The sequence below is a fragment of the Lagopus muta genome, chromosome 5, assembly GCF_023343835.1.
Source record: "Lagopus muta isolate bLagMut1 chromosome 5, bLagMut1 primary, whole genome shotgun sequence".
Classification (NCBI taxonomy): domain Eukaryota; kingdom Metazoa; phylum Chordata; class Aves; order Galliformes; family Phasianidae; genus Lagopus; species Lagopus muta.
Window position 1 is genome coordinate 47,694,551 of NC_064437.1, and position 12,426 is coordinate 47,706,976.

At 50.0% G+C, this 12,426-nt stretch overlaps 1 protein-coding gene across 1 annotated transcript; it reads right to left on the reverse strand.

Moving 5' to 3' along the window:
* Window positions 1-75: 75 nt before the first annotated feature.
* WNT8B (Wnt family member 8B) lies at window positions 76-9,407 on the reverse strand. The gene is made up of 6 exons (XM_048945877.1): window positions 9,394-9,407; window positions 8,923-8,956; window positions 7,897-8,035; window positions 7,266-7,391; window positions 5,559-5,701; window positions 76-5,138 (listed from the first exon to the last, which is right to left on the reverse strand). Exons 1-6 carry the CDS (start codon window positions 9,405-9,407, stop codon window positions 4,581-4,583), a joined length of 1,014 nt encoding a protein of 337 aa, XP_048801834.1. The 3' UTR covers window positions 76-4,580.
* Between the last annotated feature and the right edge of the window lie 3,019 nt (window positions 9,408-12,426).

Consider the following 12,426-nt stretch of genomic DNA (forward strand, 5'->3'; position numbering starts at 1 on the left):
GCCTGTCACGTCTGGCTAAAGGGTTGTTCCTCTCAGTTTTCAGGGTCACCCACAGAGTTCTCAGCTTGGGTTGGGGGAGCAGGTTTTCAATGGTATGGGGCAAACCAGATCATGGGCTCTGCTGGTATGGGCAGCAAACATCCTGGTGTGGTGAGACTTCAGGCCTTACCTGCTCCTGGGGCTGCAGGGCCAGAGATCTGTTCTACAGTGACTGTCCTCAGCAGTGACTATCCATCTGTGTCAGGCACAAGAGGGTCTGGGAGATGTCTGGAGTTCTCCTGGGGAATCACAGTGGTTTTGGGGATTTTATATTTCACTTTAGGAGTTGGAAAGGCATCAGTAAGTAAGGAGCCCCTGATCAGATCCTCTCCTGTTGGAAGTCACTGTTACGCCACCAAAGCAGTTACGCTTAAATTAGCATGCTGATCTGACCTTTGCAGAAATCAAATGTATGCAGCTGAACTGTCAATCCTTGCTTCTAGTTAATAACTTCTAAATCTGTTGGCTGATTTCAGGTAATCTTTTAAGGATGTAAGAAGGCTGAAATGGAACATCAGAACTGAGATAAAGTGGAGAGAATGCTGTAATCTTTCTATATGCTGCTAGGTCGCTAGCTAGTATGCTTGTACAGATCAGCCATCAGAAGGCAGAAAACTGAAACGTGCAGGGCTGTATTACACAGCTTGTGGTTAGAGGGCTTGCTAGTAGTAAAGGTTGAAAAAGATTGGATGGGAAAAATTTGAAGACCCATTGCAGGGAAGGGAGCAGAGCTTATGAGGCTTTTAGGGTATTAGAGTGACAGTACATGCATTCAGGGAAAAACAGCCTTTGTTATTTCTGCTTCAGTGTCAGGGAGACTTGCAGAGGTGCAGCAGCGAAGTGGGAGCAGTTGGCAGCCAGTGTTGCCTCCCAGCTTTCCCCTGTCAGAGAGGTGCAGGCTGATGATTAAGGACTGCACTAATGTTGCGACCCTTCTGTTGCTGAACAAGCAAGCAGGTAGCCAGTGACATCCATTTGCCTAGCGAGTATACAAGGGTTCTTAGGTGTTTTGTGGTAATTTAACAAACCTGGTAGTTGGCAGACTGCCATTCTGGACTTCATTGTAGCACCTGTGCAGCCCAGCCCTTTCGCTTCTTTAAGTCAGGCTACTTGTAACACTGAGAAGTAAAGATTTTTTTCCGTGTTTCTTGGATGCCTTGGACTTCAGTTTCCTCCTGCATGCACTGCTCCTGCCACTCATGGGTTCATGCAGAGACCAGCTCTTCATCCTTCTTTTGCTGCGAGTCCTTTCTTGTCCCCTCTGTCCCACTGTTGCTCAGTTCTGCTTCAGGTGAGCTCCATCCCTGAAATTTGTTAGGGAAACCAGGCAGCGAGGTGACCTGCTCAGAGTTCCCAGGGAGGCTGGTGGCAGACCTCCATCTCTGTGGCCCCGGGGCTTTCTGCTGCCTCACAGGTTCCGCTGCTTCAGTTGCAGCAGGTACCAGTGTGCAGCCATGCTTCCTCCCCATGCGTGCACATGCTGCCGCAGCATCCCTGTGCGGCTCAGCGTGGAAAAAACCTTTTCTGTTGAGTGATGAGAAGGCCTTTGGGTTGACAAAGAACAGGGAGGCAGGAGGAAGGGTTCCCTGAGCTTGGAGAACGGGGCTCTAATCCTGTTGCAGATAACATCATGTCTGCGGGCTAGGTTTGTGTGTGTTTGGGGGAGCTGCAGGGGCAGAGATTGTTAGGCAGTATTTGTTTGTAAAGCCACTTGCTCTGAAGATAATGCTTGCACTAACTTCTATTGAGGGAGCAGTGTGAGTCCCTACAAAGTCCTTTCCCAAAGTGTCTTTGAAGCCAAGAACCCATTGAAAGGAAGAAAGGCCAAGAGAGGGGATTAGTTTGTTCAGCAGCTGTGAATTTCAGTGGGAGGCTGATGAACTCCAAAGTCTTTGTTGGGATTTTTTTTTGTATGGAGCCCTGCTGGAGGGAGAGACCCACACGGGGGCCGCGGCCTTAGACAAGAAGGAATCCGAAGCGGCAGGGAGCTGTAAGCGGCCCACAAGGACTTTTCCCAAACACTTTTCGGAAAAGGTGTTGTGAAGAGAGCGGAGGGGGATTAGCATGTGAAATGACACTTTCCATTGACTCCGCAGAGGGGAGGGGAAAAGGGCCGGCTGGCTGATTTATTAGCATTTTGTTCCCTTTTCTGTTCTTCTCCCCGGCAGCCCCCCTCCTCCTGGAGACCTCTAAAGAGGTTTGGATTGGAAAAGGGAGCGGGGGGTGCCTGTTTGTGTGTCATCTGGGCGAAGGTGACCACCTGGGAAGCTGAGTGTAAATATTTCTCCTCTGAGGAATGCGCCTTCATTAAACCGAAATGAATACATGGAAGCATCCAATCCCACCGCACAATGGCCGCAGTGCCTTTACTGCTCAGGGCTGGGGAGGGGGACCTCTCCGGGCCCCGACCTGCTGCTGAGGTCAGCACATTTTGCAGCTGCGCTGCCGCCATTTTGTCCCGCAGGAAGCGATGCGTGCTGGTGGGGCCCTGCTCGCAGTGCTCCCTGCGTGCTCCTCGCTCAGGGAATGTGGAGATGGGGGCCGTTCCCGCATCACTGCATCCCGTGGGTGCATCCCAGCCTCGTCCCCGGCCTGCACGGGATGCTTGTGTGGGGTATGGCACGCAGTGGCAGTGGGGGCACAGAGAGCAAGGAGTGGAAGCTCTGTTCTGTGCCTTACACCTGTCCTCGGGCCAGCTCTGTCAGGCAGGCCCTCTCTGTGTCTCTTCGCCCTCCTGCCCCAGGATGCAGCCCCAGCACGGGGAAGCAGAGGACAGGGTGGTGAGCCACATGTTAACAGGAACCCTGAGAATTGGCTGAGATGATTTCTTGAAATTTGCCGGATTCCTGCATGCTGTGGAGTCTCTTTCTCTGGCAAGACCTCAGGTTGCCCTGGGTCTGAATGCCCATCTCCACCAACGTAGACCAGAGATGAAGAGGATAGTTGATAACTGAGATTCATACAGACTGCTGAGTGTCTTCTGTGGGTCTGAAATGGGTAACTGGGCCCCTCTGCCTCCCTCCCACCTCCTTTTCCTCTAGGCTCAGGTGTGTTGCAGGAGAGAGCAAGCCCTCTCTTATGGTGGTAGGGGCTGAGGTAGGGGAACTGATCAGCTCTTTTTGTGCTGAACAGATGAGCAAGGGGCTCAGTTATAGTCTCCAGAGCTGTAGCTGCATGCATCCACACATGCAATTGAACACGACGGAGTTTTGCAAGCACTTGGCTACTGATTTATTGCATTGGCTATTCCTTTACAAATATTAGCTACAAGACAGGTCTAATGGCCAGTAACTTAACTCTGCTGGCTTCTCATATGTCTAAAGATACTTCAAACAACAAAGTAGAATATAAATTTACAGCCCAAGGACATCACTGAGGGTGCAGTGAGCTTCCCCTGGGTCTGCAGCTGACAGCCTCCCCCCTCCCTGCCCTCAGCCACGACAAGGGAAAAGAGATGCATCAACTAAGTCTTCCTGCTGCTTGCTTAGCCTATAGAATATATACAATAAGATGTAGAGGAAAAACTGTTATGTATACATCACAGTAACTGTGCAATAAATTAAACTTCAAAGTGCTTCACTTTCCTATTTACAACACCATTAAATAGTAACTGACTTTTTCTCAGACTAGGAGGAAGTATATAGTTAGTTAGTTGACAGGTGAGTGCTCAGCAAGTACACCAGGAGGGGAATGGGCTCAGCTGCCAGTTCCTCTCTGGGAGAAAATGGGGAGGGAAGGTGTACTGTACAAGTGTGAGAGTGTTGGTATGGCATCAGTCAGGGTGGCTGGGGTGAGAAGAGGGGACAGGACTGGTGGCTTAGAAGATTCAAAATAAGCATAGAAAAAAGCGAGTGGCGTGATCCCTTCCTAGGATAAATATTTAATGAGCTGGAATCTTGCTGCACAGGAGAGCTGAATTAGGCTGTAAAAGGCAGGAGGTGATGCCCAGGTAGCTGGCTTGCTGCAGGAAGCAGTTGCATACATTTTCCTCATAGTGCAGGGTTTAATAAAAGGCAGTACTATTTTTCTTAGAGGGATTCAATTTTTTTATGGCATGAGAAGTCTTTTTAGGGACTACCACCCTGAGTGCTCTGGGGATGCCATCTGAGTTGCTTTCCCAAGTGTTGATCTTACTTGCTGAAAGGACTGAAGCAGTGTAAACTGTACTAGTCTGGGGAGCAGGCAAGCTGAAAAGAGCAGAAGCTACAGAGGGCAGCTGGTTTTTCAGCTGTAAAACTATAGTCACTGGATAGATAGAGTGACCCTGGGCTGAAGGGACCAAATCTCACCTGGTTATGTTAACACTTAAGTGCCTTCCCAGAAGTCCTCAGCCACTGCATTACCAGGAAATGCACTGCATGGCTGAGGGATTGCAGAAGCTCTTCTGCCTTGTCCGAGCTACACAGTGAGGTGATGTTGGATGAAGGGGCCTTGCTTGGAAATGAGATAAAACTAACCCAGAAGGAAATGGTGCCAAGGGAAGTAGGAAGGGAAGAAGAAGAGAGGAGGGGCAGACAGGACCATGGGGGAGCAAGGGGCAGTTAGAGCTTCCTTTTGAGCTTGCGGCTGGCCCCGCCACCCCCGCTCCGCTCCCGCTTCTCTTTGCGGACACAGAAGTACTTGGTGACCCGTTTGCGGCACTGCTCACAGCGCACAGCACAGCACCAGTGGAACTTGCAGTTGCAGCTGGACACCATCTCAGCCCGTCTCTCCTCCACCGCCAGCCCGCAGTCCCCACACAGCCGCCGGCAGCTCCGCTTTTCCCACTTGCTGAGTGCCTTGCCTCTCTTCAGACACTCCCGGCCCTCCGTGCCCAGCAGCCCCAGCGTCTTGTTCTCCAGGCAGTAGTCAGGAGAATCTTCTAAATGGACCAGCTCCTTCTTGGAGATCGAGCTGAAGGTCTCAGCAATGGCTCCCCGGCTGGCAGCGCTGTTCCCCACCCCCTGCAGCAAATCCACCTTCAAGGCCTTGTGGTACCTCTCCTTGAGGTAAGTGCCAACCTCGCGGAACTCGGGCAGCTGCAGCCAGCAGGTCTGTGTGGTACAACTTCCTGACACACCGTGGCATTTACAAGTCCGCTTCATGGTCCCTTTGACAGCCTGGGAGATGAGGAAAGAGAGGGGATGTAGGAAGAAGCCCAGAGGGGTCACTAGTGTCATTTCTGTGGTGCAGCTTATGGATAAGTCTGGCTCATAATTGTGGAGGGGTCTGCTGTGGCCCCTTCTTGTACAATAGACCTGCCCGGGGAGGGTTGGTTGAAGGTCTACATTGGTTTCTCCAAGGTATTCTACTTCTTGAAAGAGGGCAGCAGGAAGGAGTTAGCAGGGTAAGCATAGAAGGTTTGCTACATTAGGACAAATGCTATCGGTATTGCTACCTTGCTCCCCCTCTCCTCAGCAAAAATAATTGCTTCTATTCTGCACATGCTCTTAGCCAGGACATATAGTGAGACTCCATAGTGAATGGCCAGAACACATCAGATACATGCCTCCAGGTCTGGAAGGAGGAAGGGGGCTTACCTTTCTTCCTGCCTCATTGTTGTGCAGGTTCATAGCAGCTCTGGCATCTTGTCCAGTTTCCAGGGCATCCACAAACTGCTTGGAGATGGCTTCCCCAAAGCCCACATTATCGCTGCAGCCTCCCCACAGCCAGCCTTGCCCACCTAGGAAAGGAGGTAAGAGGTGTGCTGCCAGGGAACCAGCTCCTCTTTGTGCTGTGCCCCCCAGGGAAGGAAAGGGTGATTGCCAGCAGTGATGGAAGGAATGAAGGCTGGGGGATGAAGCCAGCCCTTTGCCTAGTGGTGCCTGAATCCTAGCAGGATTCAGAATTCATTTGATAGCACTCCTACAGAGATGAAACTCTGGATCTTTAATCACCTTCCCTCCAACCATGACTTTAACTGGATCAGTCTGAGTTGCAGGGATAACTTGCCTGTTCATAACAGATTCCTGAGATGGATTAACCAACTTGTGTGCATAGAATCAGAGAAGAATCCTTAGAGCTGGAAGGGATGCCCTGTGTGCACATCCTGGTTAGTAAGAACAGAGTCCCCTCCACCAGAAAAACTGCCCAGCCCTGGTACACCTATGTGAAGGACACCCTCTTTTTGATGTACACAAAATCCCAGGCTGATGTTGGGCATCTCAGAAGGCTATGATATTCCAGTTATCATAAAGGAACAAGGGAGTCAGCGCAGATTGGGAAACTATACAGGAAATTGTGGAAAGTACTTTTTCTAGCCTAGTGTGGGCTTGATAATTTAGCACAGCTGCCTGGAAACACATCATGCAGTTTCTTCTTTTTTTTTCCTAGAGAAAAATACCGAATGCTCTGGAAAGAATTGAAATCTGAAATATTCTGACCCTTGTGTGCCTTGGTGGTGCATCATGGGCATTGCGGTTTAATTGGTCTTGTACCTTTTGTCCCTGCAAGGCCATGCCATTGCCTTGGTGCTTTCTTGCAGGGAAAGGCAGCAGTGCACCTGATGGGAAGGTGGGTGATTGCAGTGGACATCAAAGGGAGAATAGAAACATGTATCCAATGCAGCTACAGCAGCTTAGAGTCAGCGCAGTGATATTTGGAATTGAACCATGATGTTTTGGACATACACGAGTTTCCTTTGCCTGTCAAGGCTTTAAGTTCACACTAGAAAATTTTCATGAAAAACAAATATGTTTTGAGGAAAGAAATTGTGGCATGACTAGCTCAAATAAAATTTGGTGTGTCATTGCCCTGAAGGCTTGGTCTGAGAGATGGTCTGTCCCAGGCCTCAGACACCTACAAAGCAGTGGCTGTTGTAAAAACTGTTAGCCAATAAGCAAATTACACAATACTGGGCGCTCCAGTGGAATTTGTGACAAATTGACACCTACAGCCTGCCAAGTACGGCTGAGCAAGGAGAGGCTTTTAAAAGGTTTTGATCACTTGAAATTTGAATTTTTCCTTCCAAAACACCCAAACTTCACTATTGCATGAGATCTGAGGGGAGAGCCAAAGTGGTGAAGCCCTGGAATTCCCCACCAAGGCTGTCCAGTGGCTGCAGGGATGGGGTGAGATGAATGCTAGGCACTGCCACAGCAGTTCTCGCCCAACACACTGATGAGTACTCAAAGGGTCTATAGATACCATCCTGCTTTTCCCAACAGTAATGCTGATGGAATAATGGAGGAGAGCTTCCTTCAGCAGCCCAGGGTTTGATAGTGGGACAACCGCTTGTCTCTCCTTACCAAGCTGCCCATTGCGGGAGTCATCACAGCCACAGTTGTCAAAATCCCCCAGGCTGCAGTTCCGGGTCAGTGTGTACATGACACCTGCAGAGCTGATGGCATGGACAAAGGCAGTTTCTCGGTTTGCTGTCAAGCAGAAACACAAGGAGGGCAAACATGTTAAAGATTTCATGGCAAGACTGGTGTTAAGAACGGCTCCTACCATGCATGAGACTGAGTCAGATGATGTTTGCAATGAGCAGGGTTGTGTTGGATGGAAAAAAGGTCCTACGGGTCAGATGAGCTTAGTTTTCGCTTGAACCAGATTTGATCCAGACTAACCAGTGCCATTTCTGAGGGTGAGGAAGAGTTTTGCACCCAGGTATCATGCTCACCGGTGGTTATACAGCACAGATGCCCAAATATCCCCATATCTCACTGATACATCCCAGAGAGGAAGAAGCTCTCTCCAAGGGTCAGATGTCTTCCCCACATCCTCCTCGAGCCTTGCCTTCTGCCAAACCACAGCCCAGCCTGCCCCAGAAGAGGAACAGCCCAGGTGGAAAGGAGGCACTTGGGAAGAGAGGAAGAGCTGCTGGGCTCTAACCTGCAGCAAGTGGGTCCCGGTAGTGGTATCCAGTGCTTTCCTTACCGCTGCGCAGCCCGCCATGGCTGGAGAGTTGCAATGCCCGCTCAGGGCAGTTCCAGCGATCCCAGGCAAACTGGAACTTGCACTCCTCAATGCCACTCTGTGCCCCAGCAGCCACACTGCTGGAGTAGATGAGATAGGCCTAGGAGAAAGTAAAGCAGTGAATCAAGATGGGGACAGCATCAGCCTGGTACTGAGGGTCCAGCTGTGCTGAGAAGCATGGCCCCAGTCTTGCCACGAGGCTGGCAGTCAGCTGCAAAAGAACTCGAGTACCATCTATAGAGACAAGATGTGCACAGCTGAGGGGGCTGCCTGAGCTTAGCTCTGTGAGGTCTACTGGTTGCCAACAGCAGCAAGAAGTGTGTTCTCTGCAGTGCTGCCTCAGAGGCTGAGCCTCCCGGAGGGAGAAGGCAAAATGGAGCTGTGGGATGCTAGCCATGTGAGGAGCTATGTGTAGCCAGCCCTGTGCAATTAGGGACCTCCTTGTCTCTTCAGTGTAAGAGGATTTGTTTTTTGAAGGTGCTTTTTCAAGACAAACAAAAATATGAGGTGAATTTTGCAGCTGGTCTTACTTAAGAAATAAAGGCTCTGAAAAAGGGGTGCAAGGAGGAGAGGAATCAAAACCACTGAATGAAGTCCTGGCAGTTCTAGCTGTGCTCCTTGGGGAAGTGTGTTCTGCAGGGCCTGCAGCAAATGCTCCTCCAGCTGGATGAACGTAGGTCCTAATGCTGAGCTGGTCAGCAGGAAGCAATGGATGACAGGTGAGATTGGCAGTTGGGGTCAATAAACACATTTCCACAATCTGACCCAATCAGCTTAGAAGGGTCCCAGGCCCCTTTGCTGAGGGCTGCTGCAGCCTGCAGAGCTCTCAGGAGGACATCCCTGGCCCTGCCCTGCCTTGTTGCTGCGTGCGTGGTGTTGAGGGCAGTTCTGGCCAAAGCTGGTTGGAGAGGAGTGAGAAGGAGGAGCCCCCCTTCCCCCCTTGGGTTTAGTGGGATCAGGGACAGAGATCAAAGAGATTTCTCTTACCTTGGGGCCCGTCATCAGGAAATTATTCACTGACCTGGAAGACAGAGACAGTGTCAGCAGGGAGGGGGTGATGATGGAGGGGCCTGGGGAATGCCTGGCATCCCAGGGCTCTCCTGTCACCCTGCCTGACTCCTGGCTGCAGGCACCTCTGCTCCCTCAGCGCCTTCCCCTGCCCATACCTACTGGGGTCCTGTCTGCCTGCCCTGCCTCCTTGGCCCCCTGTTCCCCATGGCTGTGCTCTCCATTTTTTACACAGCTGTTCCTAGCACCCCTTCTTCCCTCCCATTTCCCTCACTCACTGCTCCTTCCTTTTGCTCTTCTCATAGCTGCTAGTTACACCAATTCCCCCATCTTCTCTGCTCCCCCAGATTTGCTTTTCACTAAACCCATCTGCCGCTCAGCTAACTCAGGGTAGTGTTGCCCCTAGCCCCAAGAGATGGGCCATGTCCCTTAGAGAGGAGGATGTCACACCACAGCTTGATCATGGTGCATGTTTCAGTGACATCCCCCTGCCTTGTGGTTCCTTGTTTTCCTGTAATGCCAGATTTGGCTGACCACACTCTCTTCTTGCTGTGCCAAAGTGAAATTTTCTGATGTTTTCCAAGTGAAATATGAAAAAGTTAGATGAAATGTTTCCCAAGGTGCCTGTTTGCATTCTTGCAAAATACTTAATATCCTTATTATTAAAAGAAAATTTTTCTACTGAGAACGTGCTAGGCCTGTTTTAGTACCCAGAGCCTTCAGCTCAGCAAGTTTCATGATTTCCCCTGTTCTGTAGATCAGCAACTTCTATTTCTTGTACAGAAGAGGAAAAACTTCAAAATGTGGGCCATCTTTCTAAATATACTTGAAAGCAAACGAAAGGAACTCTCATTTATTTTTGAATCATGAGATTTTTGCTTGCTGTGGCATGACAACATCTTTAACTCATTCCTCACACTTGGCAATGGGAGGGGAGGAAAAAGCAAATCTCATTGCTCCCCACCTGGGAGCTCGATGACCAGAAGGCCCTGCCATGCCTACTGAGATCTGCCATCTGTGGATGATTGAGCTCAGCTTCTGCCTTCGTTTGGGCAGTGGCTGCCAGCTGGGATGGGCAGTGGCCTGACAGTCAGTTGTCCTCACCTGGAAACTAGGGCTGTCCTGTGCATTCTGCTTGGGAGGTACCAGGCCAATTGCACATCAGAACAGGCTGTTTTTGAAAGATGGGTTTCAAAGAGTATTCTGAAATCTGTGCTGAATGGTGTTCAGTCTGTGCTGTGTTCTGTGGTACCTACAGCCTGAGAGCCTGCTGCTGGTAGCTTCTCTATCTTTGCTGCCCGGCCATGGGCTTGTCCAGCCACGCCTGGTCACAGGCCAGCATCCAGTGAGTATTTCTCAACTGGAAAAAATCCCCATGAGCCTTTCCCATTGCTATAGACTTGAGCTCTTTCCCCTGCAACATCGCAACCATATGCAAGATTGAGCTGCAAATTAGGATCACTGAGATCATCTGAGTTTCTTTTTGTAGACAAAAAGGCTTATTTCAGTGCAAGTGATCATCAGTTTCAGGACTGCAAGTGGTGCTGTGATTACCACTCAGGATCTAGAGGATGAATTCAGGTTAGCTGTGCTTGGCAGAAAGGACAGAGCGCAAATCGCCATAGTCCCTAGCCAAAAATGAAGCAAGAGAAGGGAGGTTTATCCTACAGTCAGCTCATTTCAAATCTCCAGATTTGCAAAATAACCATCATGACTGTTTCTGGTGACCCTGGGGAGTGCCTGTCCCATGGGCACCTGGCAACTCTGGGGAGGTGGCTGAGTGCTGTATCCCCAGGGAGGACACTGAGAGTACATAGGCTGACTGAGACCTTGCAATGAGCAATAGGGCAGAAGTTAGGGCATTTACTGACAGAAATGAGGCTCTGCAGCTTCTGTTTAACGTGATGTTCTGCTCACTTTGCTGGTCATATCCCAGCAGGGGATGCCCTTGCTTCTCAGCCAACCCTGGCCCAGCCTTGGTGCTGGGGCACACCAGGGCTGGCTCCAGCATCCCAGCACTGCAGACCACAGCAGGCATTACTGTCCCATGCCAGGGATCACAGCAGAGCTGTGCCACAGTCCCCTCAGTTAGAATAGCCCTAACGGGGATCTCAGAGGTACACCACAAAAAGGAGGGCTGGCTATTCCAGCTTGTTCAAAACCAAAAGGAACCTGACCTTTGCTATTGCTCATAACTGAGCAGGAGTTCAGAGAACTGGCTTGCAAAGTTGTTCTTTGGCAAGTCCACCAAGTATCTACTAATACAGTTTATGGGGGGAAAGGCTCCCCTGGGCCTCAGTGGGAGGGAGGAAGCCATGTCCAGGGCACAGTGTGAGAGCAGCACACCCTTCCCCTTTGTTTTGGGCCCAGCTGTCCTTCAGCCCCACTGGGTGCTTTCACATGGAGCTGGTGGCTGTTTTGCAGAGAAATTTTCCTCTGGGAGCCACTTCTGCATTGTATAACTAATTAAATATTTCCTGGGAACTGGTGAGATGGCATCTGCAGCTGAGTGATTGGAGCAACAGTAACCCAAATCACACAGGGGCATGAGCCGGGGCTTTTCAGACTGTGTGAGCTCTGCGGGTCCCCATCCTAGCACGACTGGGTAGCAGCACGAACAAGTTATTTTCCGTCTGGTTTCCCTCCTGCCCTTTGCCTTGTTCTTAAGAGCTTTGCCGTGGAGACCATGCTAACTTAAGTGCTCACAGTGATGTCAGTGTGAATCTAAGGTCCTGGTAGCAGCTGTGAGAAAATTCTACTGAAATGGCCTTGTGTTGGGAAGATCTAGAGAATTATAAGTCGTCTTATGTAGCTTTTCTCACCAAAACAACAAATACATCCAATCTGCACTGATTCTCACTTCGTTAATAGGAAAAGGTAAATTCATCATGTGCAAGAAGTATTTATTTTAAGTTGGCTTCATTTTGGACTGGGAACATTTGAGAAGCTGCAGTAGTCGCTTTAGGAGAGGATGGTAATGCACAATTCAGGGTTAACCGAAAACCAGTCTGCTAGCAGGCGCTGTATCTGTTCCTCCCAGGATAAACCTTCAGCTTCACAAAAAGGCCAAGTTCAGGATACACCAATTCCTGATCTGCAGCTGAGCAAATGGTACAGTAGCAATTTCCCAGCAGGATATTCTCAATGTTTTTATTAAGTCAGAGAGACAGAAGGCGCTTTCCCGGAGCCCTCCGATCAGCCGGCAGGCATGCTGCTGGGTGGCTTGCAGGGCTTAGAGAAGCAAAGAGTTCATTCAGACCGGTAAGCTTAGCCCCTCCATTTAACTCTTGCAGCTACAAGTGGATTCAAGAGAAGGGACGATGGGGCAGTTTGAATACCTATTGCAAAATGGGCCAGTGTATATCTGGAAAGCATCTGGAAGTTTTCTTATTTATATTGAAATGGAACAAAATGTGGTAATGGAGACAGACTGTGAATTTTGTCCCTGTGCCTATGGTTTAGCTAAGAAAAATGTGTCTCTTT